This window comes from Phalacrocorax carbo, chromosome 2, assembly GCF_963921805.1.
Source record: "Phalacrocorax carbo chromosome 2, bPhaCar2.1, whole genome shotgun sequence".
In the NCBI taxonomy this organism is placed as follows: domain Eukaryota; kingdom Metazoa; phylum Chordata; class Aves; order Suliformes; family Phalacrocoracidae; genus Phalacrocorax; species Phalacrocorax carbo.
The window spans coordinates 38,931,232-38,951,916 of record NC_087514.1 but is presented as its reverse complement, the minus strand read 5'-3'; the positions used below and the strand labels follow the sequence as shown (position 1 = coordinate 38,951,916).

Below are 20,685 nucleotides of genomic sequence, written 5' to 3'. Positions count from 1 at the left end.
AGTTTAAAGTTTACATGTCAGTAAAAACACACCAAATATATGTGGTTTTCAATTATTAGTCCTTTTGGGTTTTCTGAAACTGAAAACCTTAATAGAGCTGCAAGGGAAAGTAACCTAATTACTACCTGTGAATATTATTTTTCAGACCATTGACAATACATTACTTATAAAGGTTTCAAGCATTCATCTGAGCAGAGTGCAAGAGGCTTGTCTTGTTCCAGGCAATACAGAGGCAGCAAATTGTAGAACTCTTCTGTTAGGCACAAGCAACTGGTGAATTTTATTTACAAAATTAATAAAAAAGAAAAGGAGGAAATTTTGGAAACGAGAAGGCAAATGCATTAGTAGCAGTGTATGAAAACTTCAGTTTACATGGAGGAAAACGCAACTTTCATTACCTTTCACTCATTTATCTGGGAAATCAGTCATAGCTACAGCTGCGTGAATGAGTTCACCAGGTGAATTAGAAGAAAAATAAAAGAGTATTTTTTAGTTGAGCCGATTTTTTACAGAAAAGGTGATACAACTTTTGTGATTTATACTAAGTTTTCAAGGCAGTCTTAACTTTCAAAATTTACCAACCATAAAGTGAATTATCAATTAGTTTCAATCAGTGTACAACTAGGTTTTGGTGAACAACAACTTTGAAGTGTCAAGAATAGGAAAAGTTCACAGAAAAATACCTGAAGACTAACCTGGAATTCTGGAAATAGCAAGCCAAGCAGGTTCATCTGATAAATGATATCCAGAAAATTTCTCTGCTTTGTTCTTTTTTATTTACTAGGACCTACTGTTACAGCATAGGCAGAACAACAGTATCTCTGTTACCCTTGAAATGCCTGCCATGTTGTGGATTTTGAGTGGGAAAGCAAGAAAAACTGTCTACAAGTGAAATGCAAAAGCGCAACTAACTCTATTGGTTTTAACAGAAATTATTAAAATGTCTATTTAAAGGAATAGTTAGCCAAAAGAAGAAAAAATATACTAAAATGCTTATGGCAAACTATTAAAAAAGGCAATTGTAATAAGATAAAGGTAAAATGAGGGTATTTACTTGCATACATATGAAATGAGAAGTTGCCTGCAAGGAAAGCAAAATATTTTTATTAAATACTTGCTAAACAAGATCCTCTCTCCATGGTAGAAGCAGAGGGTATTTTGTTAAGAACCAAGATCTCAACAATGGATGAATTTTTTAGAATACATTTGGATTTATTCTGGAAAAAGATATCACTTCTGCAGGACTGGAATTTGTCACAGTGAACAAAGTAAAAATTTCTATTGGGCCAAAACAAAGGCAGAAGTGCTGTCTGCATTACTGTACAGAACTACTGCATTTTTAAAGATTTCAGACAATAAATGTTCTTGGAAAAAAATTGGTACAAGTGGAATTTCAAGATACCATACACCCTGAAGTTTCTATGTATATAGATGCATATAAAGGATTAGCATCAAACTGGCAGCACATTACCGCATTATTAAATGATGTGCTATTAGCACAGTGAAATGAAGCTCTACTGCGTATATATAATTAGTCCCAAAACATCCAGGAATACTGGACCATTGTTAAGCATTCACTCTTCAGTTAATCTGACCTGCAAAGATCAACAGATCCCAGATGCACCCACTTTATGGTGCTTGCACAACATAACGTATTTGCATCGATTTGCTTGGGAAAACCTGCACAAGTTTTTTGTAATCCTATGACTCTGAAATGATACAGAATTTAATTTTAAGGAAGAGACATGTTCATTATCGTAGGTAACTTAAAAAAATATGCACAAGACATTTTAGATTTTAGATTACTTTTATCAGACGAAAAGGACATTGTTACACAATTCCTTCAAACAGCAACAGAAGTCCAGCCTCAGAGCCAAGCGCTATTGTGGTTGCTGAAAGATAATGAAAATTCAACCCCTAAAACAAAAGAACTTTTGAACAGTTTTTATTTATTTAGGCCTTTTATTAAACTATCGAAGTGGTTACAAAAGTCTTTTGCAACCAGACTGCACCATTTGCTTAGGTAAATTTCTGGGGGAGGGGGGGCAGAAATGGTAGCAAGCTGACAGTTTTTCTCTTAAGTGTCTTTTTTAGCCACTCTGAAAAGACCCTGTTTCCTTAGGGGACACATTCAAGTCCAGCATCTTAATGACAGTGGACTTCCAGGAACAATTTTTTTCCTCCAGAGTTTCTGTGAGTCCAAAGAATCGAGAGGAAGATTTAAAAAACTGTAAAGCCTTCCTTTCAAAATCTGATTTTGTGCACAAACATGACAAAATATCTGTTGGCTCACTATTTAACTAGGTTTTTTTCCAGAATCATTCTACGTGACCAGGATTGCTTGCATTTTTAAGACAAAGGCCATACAGGCAGAAAATCAAACATTGGAAGGAGGAATGTAAGAGGGAGGTTTGCAGCTACCACTGAAAACTGAAAAGGAATCAGGGCTGTAACAAAACTTACCTTTAGACAGATCATTTAGTTCCTACCCCCTCAGATTCCTGCTCACACCGCAAGGACAGCTCTGATACTTACGAGGCAGCTGAAATGCCATAGCTGACATCCCTGTGCGTTAGGGTTACACAGCACACACTTTGTGCTACCCTAATACTCCAGTGTGGCACAGTAACAATGCAGCAGCTGCTTGGGGAGCCGAGACCTTCTGGAGCAGGGGCAGAAATCTCAGAGATCACGGAGGACAGCTGGGAGCAGAAATTATGACAGCCACCTCAAGGTAAACCACCCAAGTCAAAGCCATGAGGTTGTGAAGAGCAGGATTTCCAGAAAGAATTACTAGCTTCACAGATTAAAGTTCCTATTAAATTTGTTGGAGAAACAGATGACAGGTCAGCTGAATATGCCGGAAATAAAGCAAAAGGAATACAACACAACAACTGCTACCAGAGAAGAACGTGCACCTGTATTACACAGTAGCTTGTCTCCACTATTTCCTATCTGAAGTGATCAAGACCTCTAAAGGAAGGTAAAATGCTCCAGTTCTAGCTGAGAGGTGCATGCTCGCCAATACAAGCAGTCAGTGCCCCACTCTTTCTACCCCATGCACAGTAGCAAAACTTTCAGGCAATATAAAATGACCAGAAAAGCAAAGAAGAGAAAAATCAAGAAAGTATCAAGATTACACAGAAGCACTTACAAGAAATTTTGAGAATTCCTCATAGTTGCTGAGAGAAGTAGCTCACTGAGGTGGTGCAGATATATTAGCCCTTCCCAAGTCTTAAAAGAAAAATTCTACAATGCTGCATCTGTATCTATATTTTAAAATAGTAAATAAGCCACTCGGGAGTGGCTTAGTGTATATTTTGGGAATGGGGTATGACAGATGAGTCATTAGAGTCAACGCTGGTTGTTTATATCAACACTGATGAAGACAGTTAAAAGAGTTATTTGTTTATTTTGTGTGTCCCTAAAATTCGATCTTTTAAACTGGACCTGGAAGCACTGCCATACCACAGGATTTTCTATTTACTTGGCGCAAATTAATTTCCCTTGGATTCCCATTGGAACAGCCTGAAAACATTAAAGGAAGCAAATCTACAGCCAGCACAACTAAATAGAGGCAGAGGGAGGTGTCCTAGATACCTCAGGTTTATATTTTTGGTCTGCTGAAATAAATACCATACCTACATTTTATTAGTAGATATAGTCTGTTTGGAATACTAACCAACCAAGTAAAAGGCAAATCGTCTCATGACTCTGCCTAACTTCCCGTTAAGTTACAGTTAAGGATTCCTTACAGCTTACTCTGCTGAAGTGTACTAAAATAAAAAAAACAAAACCTTCACAATACTGCATGGGAAATGCAATATTTCACATTGATTGCAAAAAGTTCTAATTTGACATATTAATTCTTGAATCTACACTGACATGAACATTTCTACATACCGATGTGTCCAACTGTTCAGCTTTCAGGCTGGTCTTTTTTACAGTCCGTTTACGAATACAACAGTAATAAATCTGTAAATGGTTGCTAACTTGTACAGTATAGTGTATGTAACACTTGGGAAAACAAAGTGATCACCAACAACTGCGAAAGCAATACAAATTTAGCATACTGGTTCAAACAACCAATAAGTAATTTTTTGTTTGCTTGTTGGCACCCTCCTCCCCCCAGCCGAAGTTAGAAGAGGTCAATCCTTTAAAAGACTTTACTGCCTCTGAAGAGCTGGCATCACTGAATAGCAACGAATGCCAGCAAGAGCTATGCTATTCATAACAAGCACCAATCATATAGTCTAATAATTCCAATGAGAGAGCAAGTGAAAACTTAATTTACTTAACATCAAGTTCTGAATATATACTGGTTCTGGCTATGAGAATAGTCAAAGAAAGATTTCAAAGCAAATGAGATTTTTCCCTCATTCCAGGTGTACATACCAAGAACCACAGAAGTCATGCTTTGTTTTCCTGTAGATTTACTTGAGCATTATCACAAACCCTTCTGCAGAAAGGGTGGGTCTAACTACTTCATGGTACAGTTAAACTTCCAAAGCAGCAAAAGAAATCAGATTATTCTCCCCAGAAATTAAGAATTATTTTGTGTTTTCTAATTATAGCACAAAATAAATTTAGTTTTAAAAAGTAGCACAAAATCAAGGAAACAAAAACCATCTCAGACTAAATTTACTGTCTTATTCTTATGCCTAGAGCAGAAAAATCACACTTTGAAGAATTTTAGTGTTCATCCTGCAAAAAGGATGATTAGAAATTATTTTAACTTTTGAAAATGAAATAAAGCTATTTCCAACAGCAACAAAAAACCCCAGTAGTTCTTTCAATAAACATTTAGAAGCCAGCATCTTTTGTCCTCCTCCTAACAAATCTCTGAAGTAATTACATTCTCTCATCAAAAATCCTTCAGTAGACAGTTAGTGCTATAGTATTAACAAACTCAAAAAATCAAAATAATTGAAAAACAAAAATTAGATGTTAAGTCAAAATTGGATTTATATATACATATGCACACGTATGCCTACATACGTAGGTTATGACTATAAATTCATATATACACACATGTGTACACATTCATATAGCTTACAACTTTAAATTCATAGACAAAGCAGTTATGGATTTCTGGGGACTTTAATACGTAAATATACAAGTACACTGAAAAGATTCAGGGCATAAAAAGACATGTTCTGGCTGATTTAGTTGGAGCCAGTTAAGAATTTATAATCACTAGCTGTTGATATTCATTGAGCTGTGCGAGACATCATGCAAGCATTCAGAGTCCATTTCAACACAAAATCATAACTCAAGATGGCTTAAATTAAGTGGCATAATTTTGCAGAGAAACAGACTTAGAGCATACACACAGTCCCTGTGCCATCTGCACCACCAGCAGCCTCCAGAAGAGGTGCGGGAAGTACTGAATCCAGCAGCCAGATCTGCAAGAGCTTTGCATCTTTTTCCTCTCAACAACTGACCTCAAGTCCTTCAGTGCACTCACTATCACAGAGGGTCTCCCCCGGATGCTTTCCCCTTCCAATACTGTTCTTTCACTTTAATTCTGCTTTACCCTTTATCTAGTTGCTACTCTGGAAGCATTCTTCAGTAAATTGACTAAGCTACTGGCCTTGTCATGCATCCTTTCCCTTCTCAAGTCATCTTCTAGGATAAATAAAAAAAGTATTGTTTAAAATCGTATCATTACTTTAAGAACACCTTGAGCATTTCATAGCCTCATTACTGAAGTTTTTAAAAGTGTGTGGTAACTCTGACAGATATTCTCTAGGCTACAGTTTCAACCAGAAGGATACCATGCAGAGGTGATAAATTGATCACAGAAATAAAAATCAATCATGAGTCACTTGGAAAACTTAACTTCTCTCAAACATGTTATGTTATTTATAAGAACTTTTAATTTTATTTTTTTTTAAATATAGGGAGTAAAACATCCGACAATGGTTAACTCGGGGGTGGGGGGGCAGAAAAAAAGGCAAACGACCAAAAAACCCAAGTCAACTCAAAAGAACCCAAAAATTCTTCCAAAGAATCTAACCAGGATATTATCTAAGAGGAAGGGAATGATAAGTTTAAGAATTCAACACTTGATTATAAAAAAAGTAATTATTTTAAATTGAATCATAAATATTAGCACTTTGCAATATAGAAGCTGGTATGCTTACCTAGCATACGAATGTACAACGCAGTCTGATCAGAGCTGTCATAGGAAATTGCTCCACGTCTCTGCAGAAACAAAAAAGTATATTTTATACAAGTTAGAACAGAATTTTTAAAGTGAAATGAAAATGAAGTATCAATTGTTCGTTTCCTCAATTCATTAATTCCAAATTGATTTTGGAAATTTGGACATGCATCTTTAAAAAAAAATATATATACTGATTTTGTTTTAGGAGGGGACAAAGTAAGGACAGGAATTGGTAGGGAAGAGATTATGAAAAACAGGACCAGAGTGTGGAAAACTGAAATATCCCCCCTAAATTTCTTTCCAGATGCTCCTCAGTCATACCTCACAATAAAAAAGGAAGACACAGAACGTGATTAAGCAGACAAAAAAAATGTGCTCCTCATAGCCTTCTAGAATGTAACACTTAAATCCTTGCAGTCCCTGGTTTATTTATTTATTTACATCCATGTGGTATTTCCATCTTTCAAAGCTAAAAGTAGTTTTAAAAGAAGTAAAAGAACTCAAATGACACCATTACTGCAGTCCTCGGAATTCTACCTGTATTCTGGAAGGGCAGAACTTGGCTGGCACATGCTACTTTCATTCCACACGGTGCTTTCTGTAGGCAAATCAAGGTACCACTGAAGCAGGATGTAATACGTAAAGGTATTTTAAAGGAAATGAGCAAGTGGTATTTCACATTTGATGACAGAAGTCTAAGAGTCGTCAAGCTATCCATGCACAACATTGAGATACTTCCATATAGCCTGTATTTCTTACCTACACAAAATATGTATGTTCCACACATATTCAGCCAATGCAATAATAGTTATAATCCAGGAAGCCTCCCACAGGTGTGGTGAACTCTTAACAGCTAAAAACTGGGGGAATGTTCTCATAGTTACACAACACTGGCATCACGTATTCCTCAAAGCTTGGCACAACCTAGCACTCAGCCTTTATGCCTTGCCTTCACTATACTTTCACCATCTTCTGTCGCTTCCTAGGGCCTTCATTAATCATACTTCTTAGCCCTAGGATCAGAGGATCACCTTTACAGACTTCAATTTTGGCAGTTCACAACTTTTGCTCTTGAAAGAAATAAAGTTTTTTTATGTGTACGTCGCATTAAAAACTCCCATGACCTTTCTGTGTCCGCCACACTGCTTATTTACACTGAGGACAGTAAATGTGGGTGCCACAAAGGGTTATCACACCCTTTTTCAAGAACTTCGGATAAAAGCCAACCTGGAGGTGAACAGTGTCACCCATTTTTCCCTCTGTATAGCAGGAACAACACTACACCAGGGACACACAACAGCCTGAAAATGCACAAGTTCAAAAGATGGGAAACCAAACCATGTTAGGAAAGAGGACAAAAATACATTTTTGGACATTAAGAATTCTAAAAAAGAAAAAGAGGTAGAGAAATTACTTAAAAGGGGGAAAAAGGCAAAATTGCTTATGAACATCTATCTACAGAGCAAATTGAATGCAGAACGAAAGACTAGATATTAATTACCTCTATCAGCGTGACTTGTACAACTGATGTGTTGACTCCAAACCCAGAAGTAGACTTAATTGTTTTAATATTTTTCATATTAAAACAAGAAAAAACTTTAAATTTGAGGTCAAAAAAGTTTCTCCAAAGGTAAGCTTAATTTTTAATTACAGAAATGACCAAAGACCTGGGTCCAATTATAGTAGCTGTTGTGAAGACTACAAGGAAGAACTCCCTCTATAGCACTTATGTTGTCTTAGCTTTTGTTCTGTATTTCCTTGGAAGATCATAAACCATGAAATAATCCTTCCCTTGAAATATGTTTGTACAGCATTTCTCACAGCAACGCGCCCGTCCTGATGGGAAAGACAGCAATGCATCTCATCAGACAGAAAATGATGCTGATTTCACACTAACATTTTCAAATTTCTTCATATAACGTACCTGAGTCTCAGCTGAATATATTTTCAGTAGCCTGGAACATTTCATATCACTGACTGGGCGCAATCAGTAATGTAATTTAGTGCTAACTTGCAATTTGCACCTGTCTATCACAGATTTCTGGACATGTCCAGTACAGTTCTGTAATCTAATACAGGAGAGAGCTAAGCACACATGCAGCTAAGAACCACCATGCCCCAATGGAGTATTAGTCTCTGAGAAGGAAAACAATATGCAAAAATTTACTGAAAAATAATTCCTTTTGATATGTGGATTCTAAAATATTACTTGCTCTCTAAAACCTAAAATATTATTTGCTAAAGTAGTACATCCATGTCTGTTAACAAACATAAAGCACATTTTTAAAAACATAAATCAATTGCTTATACAAAGAAGTGTTTTCCTTCTGCAAGGACTCCAAAAGATCTCGTAGGAATCTTTGAGCAGTAAAATCCATTTAAAATTACTTTTCAAAGTTTGATTTCCTAAGGAAAGAGACAATTTACTGTGTCAACCTTACTAATGATACTTCAAAATTAGGACAATTTCAGCCGGTTTTGCTAAAAGGGTAGAGGTCCTAAGCATACTTCACTGACTGCAATTTGTTAAATAAAATTGATAAGAGGAAAATATTTATTAGCAAGTTCCACCAAGGAACAGATACAGGGTGGGCAATGAGTCGTCAGACCTCGCACCTTTAGACCTGGCAAATAAGTGAGGTACACACAATTAGGAGCACTGTGGTGGTGGGCAGTCAGAGACACGGGAGGAGCTAACGGTGCAGAGGTTTTTAGCAATTTCTGATAGGTATGTAAATTAAATAATATGTCACCCATGGATTGCTTTCTGTCAGCTCACGCTCCAAATAACTCCAAATAACAGACTACGTACTGCAGGTTGAGATATATCACCTATTTTCCCACTTCAAATAATACTATCAGCATATTTGTTATACAACCCCCTACACTACTCAAGAAAAGTGCAAGAAAAAAAAAGGCAAAAAAGGTAGTAATTTAATCCACCCTGTCTGTTGTTCTTTAAGATACTCTGCCCAGATTCCACTTTTTAAATCCAGCAAACAGAAAGACCAGATTTAACACACCAGCTTCTCCTGAGATATGAACTGGCATGTGCAGCAAATCTGTAAGTGGAAAGGTAAATACATCTTTAAGAACTAGACATTCTGTAAAGCACTCAGCAGTTCAAACGATTTAGTCACCATGATTCTACCCTTGATGACCACCAAAAATTCCTCCTCCCTCATTGCTAATCAAAGGCCCACTCTCTGTAACCTACATCAAGACGTCCAGGCTATACTTACACTAAAAATTTACCTTACTTACACCGTCAAGATGATTGTAGCACACACTGTATAAGCCTAAACAAACCTTGGCTAAAAACTTCATGGACAGAGCCTGACTTCTGGCACTTCAAAATATCATGTTATTGTTAATATTTTTGACTCACTTAGGATAAAATTTTATTTCTAGATCTCCGACACCTCTTTGGTCTACCTCAAGCTTTGTACCTGTTAACAACCCCAAACCATACTGCTCCTTGACCCTCTGTACAAATCTCAAACAAATAAGTACCATTCCAACAAGCCAACAGAATTACTAGCGGTCAAACTGAACACAACCCTAATGTGTTTAGGCAGATTCCCTTTTCAAGCACAAGTCTGTCCAGTGTGTATATCTGCTGAACTCCAAGTGATTCAACAAATTCCTCAAATGATTAGGTGAGGTTCTTAACCACTCCGCTCCTTTTCAGACATGAGCACAGCCATCTGAACCGCGTGGGCTGTTCTGCTTCAGCAGTGAAGACAGATCTCGGAAGGATGACTGGGAAGGATTGTTTGCACTGGACTTCCAGTTTGAAAACCTCACCTTAAATTTCAGTTTCATATTAGTGTTATTTATTCTTTCAAAGGGCAACACAATAAGAAAAGTTTTAATTTTTCCTCTCTTTTGTCACATCTTTATGGAAAGTGAATGGAAGAAGTTCAAGCTAAAGTGTACGATCCGTTAATCCCTTAAGAACAGCAACAATACAAGGACTCCACAAAATAGGCAAAGGGAGTATCTACTAAAAGATAGATTTAAATTAGGTATTTCTGAAAATCTTTTCACAGAATCACAGAATGGCAGGGGTTGGAAGGGACCTCTGGAGATCACCTTGTCCAACCCCCCCGCTTGAGCAGGCACACCCAGAGCAGGGGGCACAGGGACACATCCAGGCAGGTTTTGAATGTCTCCAGGGAAGGAGACTCCACAGCCTCCCTGGGCAGCCTGTGCCACTGCTCTGTCACCCTCACAGCAAAGAAGTTTTTTTTCCTCATACTGAGGTGGAACTTCCTGTGTTTCAGCTTGTGCCCATGGCCCCTTGGCCTGTCATTGGGCACTATTGAAAAGAGTCTAGTCCCACCGTCCTGACACCCTCCCTTTAGATATTTATAGGTATTGATGAAATCCCCCCTCAGTCTTCTCTTTTCCAGGCTGAACACACCCAAGTCTCTCAGCCTTTCCTCAAAAGAGGGATGTGCCAGCCCGCTGATCATCTTGGTAGCTCTCCGCTGGACTTGCTCAAGCAGTTCCCTGTCCTCTTCACATGAGTATAGGAAGTTATTAAAGGCCATGCAATGGGAATGACATGCCAAAACAGCACATAGATATATCTTCAAAGGAAAACCGCTTCAGTGATGCTAGGAGTACAGCACATGCATGTAACACTTGGAAACAGAGCACCTGCTGCTGTTTGTGCCAAACAAACGTTTCCACTGATGTATCAGTTTTAACACAAGGACTTCCCAATCCAGTTCAGAGCAGAGCACCAGCATTACCATTGGGCTCTTCATTTAGGCCAATGCCAGCTAGCCAGCTTTCAGACTGTCAAGCAAAACAACTGTTGGTCTCATTCTGTAACAGCAGAAAGAAACTGAAGGAGCTGTCAGCCTTCTAAACTCAGTGCCTCCCACCAGAAAGAACCATCTATGCTTTTTGATGGAGTGCACAATCCTCATTTTGCAACTCAGTAGTTTATTCAGAAACTGGGAAAGAAAAGCCAGAGGAGAGCAACACAGCCAGTCAAGTATTTTCACCTACCTGGCTTTTCTGCCCAAATTATTTGCCCAACAATCAGAATTTCAGAAACTGAAATTGAGAACAAGTGTGGAGAAGTAGTTGTATCACAGTAACTGCAATTTGCTGGTTATGCTGCTTCAAACATACACACTTGGAAACTACTTTAGATTCTAAGACAGTTTATCAACTAGAAGTCCCTAGAATGACAAACTAGTTAGACTGGATTTCTCCAACTATTGTTGGATTTCAAAAGCGAGACTGTCACTTACCATAATTCTTAGAATTAGCAATTGAAAGTTCGATATTAACATAAGATCCACAGTTTTCTACAAGATATCACCAAGATTTTACGCACTAAAGCCCTGGAAAATGTTATTTTAAAGAACTTAAGCAACTATCATTGAACTCAGACAAACCGCTGCAAAACAGTCCTACTATTTTCTAATTATTTCACTGGAGTTCAAAGCAGCATCTTCAAAGTTTATCAAACCATGATAAGAAAGTGTATTTAATTTCAGTACAGAAATACTAATCAGCAATAAGACAGACACACCCACCCAGCCCCTTCCAATATCTGAATGTGGCAATTTCACTATTTTCTTCCTTATAAAGCTATTTCAAATTATCATCTCCCAGGATGCATGGCAAACATTTATCGACTTAGCCATTGGTTGAGTGATAGGTATCAACGCTATTGATAACTACACCTAACAAGCACCTGTAAGGTTTTTCCTCTCATACACCTTAGATGTATATCATGTAGCATCATAAGATTCACCCAAAGTTTTATCAACAAAAATTTCAAGATTTAACAAAAAAATACAAAACGGAAACTTGATCAGAAAAGAAAGCATAGTCAAAAAAGCATAAGTGATTGACTTAAATGAGAACAGAAACACACAGGGGTATTGCGTTTAGAAACTAAATCAGAATGGCAGAAAGGAGTGAAAAACAACAGCAAAATAGGATAATTGGATGCACACAAAAGAATTGTTTAAAAGAAACAACATTAGCACATTTAAAAACACAACCATAGATGTCAGTGGGTCTTATGCTTAACTGGAATTCCTTTTTTTCCCACCGTAATAGAATCTTTGACCAACCTGAATTACAGACATAATTCTTAAGCAGGCTTTTTACATTAAGTTTCAGAAAAACAGCAATTCAACAGTATGCCAGTAAAATGCAGATGACTTACTAGGTTAGCACACTGGCTGTAAAACTTTGGCCAGTTTCCCCCATTCTCTCCAATGATTCTGGCCCTCCTTCACAATCCTAAACTTAAATTTATTCCTCTTTTTTGAATTAATTCCAGGTTAGGCAGCAAGCTATGCTGAGAAGAGCCTGGTCTCATCTCCAGGCACTAATCCCACTCACATCTAATACCACAATATACATTATGGGGACACTTATGTCCTTTAGAATGAGAGAGTAGGAACTCCTAATTTTGTCTAACTTTAGCACACATTTTTCAAAGCACAAGCATCTCAAATGGAAAGGCTACAAAGCAACTTAAGTAGCCGGTATTTCACCTAAGCCAACAAAACTGGTATATCCACTCCCGTAACCCTGAAAGCAACAATACGAAAAGGATATCCTGTCCAGGAAGCAAAACATGCTAATTTGTATTATTCTCAGTGTGTTTAAAATTGTTTTTCCTTATTTTCATAAAGGCTTTAAAGAGCTATAAAATTGAAGATCTGTTAGTAAAGGAGGTGAGCGAACCCTGCCATTCAGAAGCCATTTCAGATTCTTTTTCCCAGTCTCCTAACTGGCACTGCTACAAACACACTCTTCCCACTTCAAGGCAGGCAAAAGTCAAGAGTTACAAAATCATGTTTGAACACTTAAACACAATCTTGAATGACGAATGATGTGTTTCCAAAACAGATTAGATTTGAAAAAGAAAAATAAGTACTCATGAAGTTCTTAATGACTTCTTTTCTCTCAGGCAACTTATAAACCCAGTTAGTCAAAAGAGAATAATAAAATGGCCTACCTTAGAAGTAATCCATTTGATAAGGATCAGAGCTAAACACCAGATCAATGCAATTCCCATTGGATCACCCCGAAGACCTGAAGCATAATCTCCTCCCTGATCCCCACTAATGCTGGAAGCTGTGAGAGGGTGTAAGAGCCCGAGAGGTAGCACACAGCGGTAAGGCAGGCGGCAGGCAGGCAGCAGGCAGGCGCTGCCTGCACCGCCAACAGCTGCGCGAAGGCTGCAGTCACCTGACAGCCCAGAGATTTGCTCCGCGTGAGCAGCGCTGCCCTGGACGTCTCACTGCCAACTCCATGCTCTACGAGAAAGTTTTACAACCGGAGCACACGGCAAATAGTAAAACCTTACTAAACCCTATAGAAATGCTAGAGGAAATTAAAAACCACGATTACATGGTTTTATAACACATTTTAACACAGCAAAGCTTGCTAGACTGCAGGATCAAACTCTGGTACTCAAACCACCGGAGCTAAGCCAGGATACTGCCTTGCCTTTAAATGCTATGAAGAGCCCGTTTCCAGCAGATTTCACCATGACTGACACAAGTTCCTTTTATCTCTGGCAGCTGGAGAACTACTATGAACTGAACTTCAAAACATAATTCAAGGTTGCTTTTATAGCAACTTACTATAAATAACGTTAATGAAAAAGTTAATGTACTGAATACATGCAATCTCTGAAACCAATCATGGCTCTCTAATCTCTTCTTTTGTCCACTAAATACCAAGCCACCCTTCATGCTACCTTTCTAGCCACCACACATAATCATGCCTGAACTGGTATGTTGCTTCAGTTTATTGCTCCAAGGATTGAACTTGCCTGCAACCCCCCTCACACCCCGCCCGGCACTTTACAGAGTTGGAAACCACACTAACTTCCTCTAAGAGCACTGATTGTGCAGCCAAGCGGTCTTACATACTTGGTGCAGCTTTGGGATTCATTTTAATCTTTGTCATTTTAAGCTGACAAGAGAGTTTCATTTCAGAAATCCGAAGAAATGTCAAATAGTTTGGGGTGGAAAAAAAGCAGCTACAGAGGGGAAAAAAGGAAAAAAGTGTGAGGTATTGAGGAGTTTAAAAGGATGAAGTTGAAGAATTGAAAGGAAAATTATATGGAGATTCTATTCCTCCTACAATTATTCTTTTATTATAAGATGATGGTATTGCAAGTTCCAGTATGTGCGCAATACACAGAAGCTAGCAGAAGTTACCAAAGTAGTAACTTTAGCACTGAGATTCATTGAATTTCCTCCTATCCACAGGAAAAGGGGGCATATACCACAGTAGATGTTTACTGAACAAAGGAGAAGACTCAGTAACTGGGATAGGGCTCTTGCTATTTTATGATTCCCAATATTTGTGCTGGCTTTTAAGCTATAATCATGATCTCTGCACCAGCTGCGGGTTCCTACAGCACCATTACATTCCAAACCTGTATCTTCTGCTTTCTCCCCTCCCCATGCCTCTGACAACCAGTCAGATAAAACCCATAGGCAAGAATAATCAGAATGGACCTTTTGGTACCTCACTTAACTGAATACAGCACGTATCAAAAGGTCTGTCAAGTTCCACCCATAATACAAACTGTCACTGAGGTAGATTTAAAAACATTACCATCTCTAAACACTTGACAAGGTTAAGACACCCTGACAATTAGTCATCACCAGTCTTTACTTTAAAAAAAACCAAACCCACAAACCAATAAATGGCAGAAGGCTATATAATGCATTAGCGATTTGGCACAAATGGAGCAGATCAAGACACAGCTGATGGTGCAGTCTTCACACCTATACTACATGAAGATCAGGAGGGTTTTTTTGCAGGCCACATTTACCAGACCCTACCACAGGAGGTTCAAAGCTGCCAAAAATGACCAATAACTGGTCAAACCTCTACAACACTTATCAAGGATTAAGCGTACATTTGGTGCATGGAAGGAGTGGAATGGCTTAGTTTCTTTTGAAAGGAGCCTAATTAGCACATACCAAAACTACTCTGGAAAACAAACAAATGGTGATGATAAACAGGGACAATGAGACTGAACTCTCCTCCAAATATAACTCTAACACAAATAGCCTTATACTCTTTTAAGGTCAAGCATTTTTCTCCACCACCACCATTTTCAATCCCTGATCAGTCTTCTGTTTTCCTGTCTCAAGACACATGAAGATGTTCTTGGAGTGTGTGGAGTGTGTTACCCTGGGTATATGAAACAAGCCTTTCTTCTACCAATATCAGAATCACAATGTTATCTGAGATAACACAGTAACACAAAGTAATCACCCTTTCCTCTTTTGTCTTCCAATAGCAAGTGGATTAATTCATTAGCCTCTTCTTCCCAAAAATTTTTCTTAAAACTATTGTCTCATGCACAAGTTTAATACCAAAACACAGAAATAAAAATATTTGCGCCTGTCTATTAAGCACCACTACAGCATTAGTTTTGTTTTCACTGTGGCTTGGAAATGGAAAAACTGTTTCAGAAGTGGGATTCTGAATTTGGAGACGGAGGAAGAACAAAAAGTGCACTGGTTTGTACGAGAAGTATAAGACATTAACAAAGATGCTAACGTGCTTATTTGGGGAAAGTACTGCTTTGAATAACACCATTAACAATTCTAAGGTGAAGGTGAAATAAATTATGTTTTACAAGTACATGAAAAAATTAGCCAAGGTCATTAGCAAGTATGGTAAACCCAAAGGTAGAAGACTACCTAAAAATAAGATAGTACTAAATTCCCCCTGTGATAACATACTACCTATTATACCATCTAAGTTCTGGGAGTGCAATCAGTGACCCTTGAGCTATGGATGCCACCATCAGTCTCAGCTTCATCTTGAAATGAAGAAGCATGCCAGAAAGATCAGCTATCTCCATTTTTTTTGTCTTTGAAAAATTATGGGAGTTCCTAAGGCTGTTTCATTTTCTTTCTTCTTTTTCTTCCCTGCTTTTTAGCAGATTCTTTTTCAGTTTTTCTAAAACTCATTTTCTCAGTGCATGCAGACATACCATGTTTGATAGGGCAAGATCTCCAGTATGTAACACTCAAATATAGCTACAAGTCATTACCTAGTTCCTCGGTCCTTACCATCAGCTCAAATGTACAAGTGCAATTGCTGTCTCTAACCATTTCCAAACAAAGAAACATAAATATCCCAATAACTTCATGTAAATTTAATGATACACGGCATTGTAGGTCCATCTGAACAGTCAAAGGCATGCTTTGCTACAATTTTTGCATTTGCTGAGTAAACCTTTCTGTATAATTCCTTTTAAGTCAAGAATTCATCATCAATACGGCAGAAAGCACCTGGGGTCTTGTAACAGTTGTTACAAAGACTGGACTACGGAATCTGCTAAAGATTCTCATTGTGAAACAGGCATCACATGGGACTAGCTCCTACCAATTCAAAGTAGCTCCCTATGAATACGCCACAGTGGTTTGCAAGGATCCAATTATTTCCACATGTGCTCCTAGAGGTCTGCAAGGCTCCACATGGAAACCCATTATTTCCTATTAGCATACTCTGTTATTTGAAGGACCAAGTACAGGATCCCAGTTTTACTTGTCAATTTCTAAATACCCATCTGTTCCAATACTTCTATTTTTTAATAAATTTCAGCAGTCCTGAAGAATTCCTCAGTGTTACCTTACAGTAACTACTCTATGTACAGAAGTGTCTTTAAATTCTCCCTCCCCCAAAACATTTCAATAACACCCACAGGAAATCCAGAGTTGAAGGAACAGCACCACATTTCACAGACATTATTGGGTCATACATGACACTCCTGTTTAAGTGCAGCAGGGCTTCACAGATCTCCATCGCCATGTGAGGTTTTATGCATAAGTTTGAGGCCCGTTGCTAATCACTTCTTGCCAGAATGACCTGATTTCACATGCATGCACTTGTACACCTGGCCCAGAAATGAGATCTCCATGGAGTCTCCTTTACCCTTCAAACACCCTCTTCCAGAATAGGCACAGAGCAGTGGCTTGTGGCACACAGATTTCTAGGATACACTGTCTGGCATATTACTTGTTATGGACCAGTCAGGGAACTTAACCATGTTTATATTAGCAGCATGTGAAGACAGCAGAGCAATAAGCCTATCATTTACCAATTCATCAGCACACAGTGAAAAAAAAAAAACAACCCACAACCTACACAGCTCTCAATTAATTTCCATCTTTTCTTCACTTTTCTCCCTGCCTCATTATCTATCATGTGCGATCTCTCTCTCCAGCAGACTTAGCTAAGAAAGAATAATTAAATGGTAATCTATGAGAAGTATTCTTGTAACAAACGTGGGTAGCTATTGCTGCAGCCCAACCCAACCACTAAACACTGCACTCAAGGAAAAATAAGAGGGAAATGTGCCATTATTTTTACAGACACTGAAAGCAGACCTTTTAGAATTTCATAACGTAAACAAAATGAACAACTTTTACAAATGCTATTTCTGGTTATGTCTTAATTTAAAAATATTACTTTCAATTCAGCTTCTTATTTAAAAGATTTGCCATGTTAGCCTATGTTGCAACTAGGTACAAGATTCCAACTATTCTAGCTGCTTATTAATAAAAACACAGAATCCAGAATCATTTATGCTGGAAAAGACCTTTAGGATCATTGAGGGCAACCACAAACATAACACTGCCAAGTCCACCACTAAACCATGTCCCTAAGGCCACGTCTACACTTCTTTTAAATACCCCCAGGGATAGTGACTCTACCACATAAAGCCACATATCAGCTAGTAAGCAATATGCAAACATGAAAAAAAAAAAATCCAAGAAAGTTAGCAAAATTCACCTTTGTTACCACATATAAGTCCTCATTACTACCTGACTCACTGCAACTAAACTCAAAAGGCTGGTTCATCTTAAACTAAGGGCTTTGAACTCCAGAACATGAACTTCCAAAGCCAAGGATGGCTACAGATCCAAAAGGCAGATTTTCTTTAAAGACCACTTTTCATTTTTAGGAATCTTTCAATTCAGTCCTCAATAAGACAGAAAGAATCGCCCCTTAGAAAAGAAAGGATCCAACCTCAATGAATGAAAGGAAGCCAATAACCTACATTTCCATGACACCACTCATTCATCAGCTACTCTAACATGGCAACGGAAGACTATCAGGACCATCCTATGTGCACTGCATTTCCAAAAAGGGTAAGAGGTATTCTATATTTTATAAACAAATCACAGATCTTTGCCAAAGCAAGCACATTATTAAACACTGCATTTTTTCCTATGGCTATTTTTAACTTTTCATCTTATTTGCTCAACATTATGCTTATGCAGGTTAAGAGAAATGGCCACATAACACAGTGATTTGGCAAAAATGCACATATCTTAGCTGAGGGGTGGATAAGAACTTATTTTTAATTTCCTTGCATAGATTAAATATCTAGAAACAGATTACTTCTTTCTAAAATGCTTCTTCTGCAATACAAGTTAGAATACTCAGTGCCTCTGTCATATCATGAACTTCAGTTAATCTTATGGTGATTTGTTTTACATAGAAACTCTGAAATTTATACAAATAACATACATTTAAAGGATCTAAATCGCATCATTTGTCACTGTGCCAGTTTGCACCATATAACCCTTGTTCTTATGAACACTGAAGTTCTAAAATACAGTATTCTTGATCAGTTTTTTTCAGACACCCATTTTCTGAGGCTGTTTACTTACTACTGCATTTTAGGGCTTTGTTTAAATCCAGAAGAACTTAGATTTCTGCTTCTCTCCAGAGAAGCTATACTCTACTTTTACCAAATCCTCTTTAAACAAAAAAAAAAGAAAAAAGGGGAAAAAAAATTTTAAAAAGTTAAGATGACAGTCTACAGACATATTTGCCATGTGTTACTTAGGAATACTTATTTTTCAATTGTCTATCAGGCATAGTGAGATTTATTACATTGGACAGAGAACCATTTTAGCACGGTCATACAGATGCTCAGCCAGGGATGGTCTACATCAGCTGGCATCTGTCCACACCTGTTTGCAGAGACTGTTATCCGCTCAATCACAAAAGGTCTGTGGCACAGCAAGAAGCTGGACCGGTTTTATAGTTCAATACAAATGCCTTCAGCCATGATTATGGAGAGTTAAAAAATGGCACCATTGTTATAAGACAAAGTACCATCAGGGCCTCAGGCTGCAATCCATTCAGTAAAGATAAACTGCTCTGAAGGTGGGGTGCAAGAATTTTAGCTTTAGCTGCTCTGAGTTACCACACTGAACTATTAAACACAACTTGAACAAAGACTGAATGGCATATTGGAAGCAAATAAAGACTAATTTTGATTCCCACATACTTCATATATTGCAAGTAACCTGGCTCATAAGTGAAAACAGGTGAGCAGTAATATGTGACCAGAAAAGCTACCAGTGCTTTAGACTTTGTAATAAAGTATCTATGTTCTATTTCTAAAGCACATCCTTTGAACAGTGAAAGACTGTCTTACCATCTTATATTTATCCAGAAACCTAAATTTAAAAAATGAGGTTATAATCTCACAGAAAGACATCACCAAATTGTCAACACATCACAACACCAGAAAAGGAAATTACAGAAATTTAAGGCACAGTAGTTGCATCTTATAATTCTTCATAAGTTATCTACAGAAGATGCAAAGGACACAAGAAGCTTGCCCTCTAAATTCGAGGCTTAAGCTTTTTCCTTGGAGAGAGGCTTCTCCAATAAATCTTATTCCTATATGAACACTACTAGCCCACCTTGGCAGCTTCACAGCTCCTAGAAGCGTGCAAGTGTGGAAGGGGGCTGCACAGGAAGCAAGCTGTACGTATTAATTTCCACAGACGTGTGTCTCTAGCTCGTGAGCCCAAAGAAGAGAGCAACGCAGTGCAACGAATGAAGGCTAAAAGGCAAGGGAGCAGGGTACAATGTGAGCTGCTCCTTTTGACTTGCACCCTGGATTTTCTCTCATTCAAGCATGAAAAGCAATCAGAAATTAGCAAATTGGATCAAAAAAGCTTAAGTGCTTCTATCTGGCTCCCAAGTGATGGATGATCTCCCATAACTATGGGGGCTTACCTCCCTCTCAGCCTCAGAAACACCTGTCTGCCTGGTTCTTGACTAGCAAGTTTTTGCCACTCCAGCACTGCTAAAAGATACTTTTAATCCCCTCATACACACCTCAATTCACTTTGTAGGAAGTATTTAAAGAGTAGTTTACACAAAATTAAAATATTGACATCTATTGAGACTCCCCAGGCAACACAGCCTTTTAGTATAAGCAGGTATTTATGCAAGGATTTTAGATATAATTTTCATGGGTTTTTTGTTTTGTGGTTGTTGGTTTTTGTTTTGTTTTAATTTAAGAGTTCCCACAGAAAAGGCATATTTCAGCATTTCCCCAGGAACACAGACATACGCTAAAGCTCCAAAAATACGCTAAACATTAAAAAGGCAGTAATAAAATCATCTTTGTTTCTGGTTCCTTGCTAGCCACCACAAAGAAACATGAAAATACTATGTTATCA

The 20,685-nt window shown here is 38.0% G+C and overlaps 1 protein-coding gene across 4 annotated transcripts in view; it reads right to left on the bottom strand.

Moving 5' to 3' along the window:
* The window catches only part of PDE7A (phosphodiesterase 7A), a 76,719-nt gene that overhangs the window by 29,167 nt on the left and 26,867 nt on the right, over positions 1-20,685 (bottom strand). For all 4 annotated transcript variants that reach the window (XR_010371446.1, XM_064442623.1, XM_064442621.1 and 1 more), the window contains exon 2: positions 6,147-6,207. Coding sequence is in view for 3 of the 4 variants with exons in the window: in XM_064442623.1 (XP_064298693.1) it covers positions 6,147-6,207 (61 nt within the window). In the remaining variant the exon portion in view is untranslated. The remainder of the gene's footprint in view (positions 1-6,146; positions 6,208-20,685) is intronic.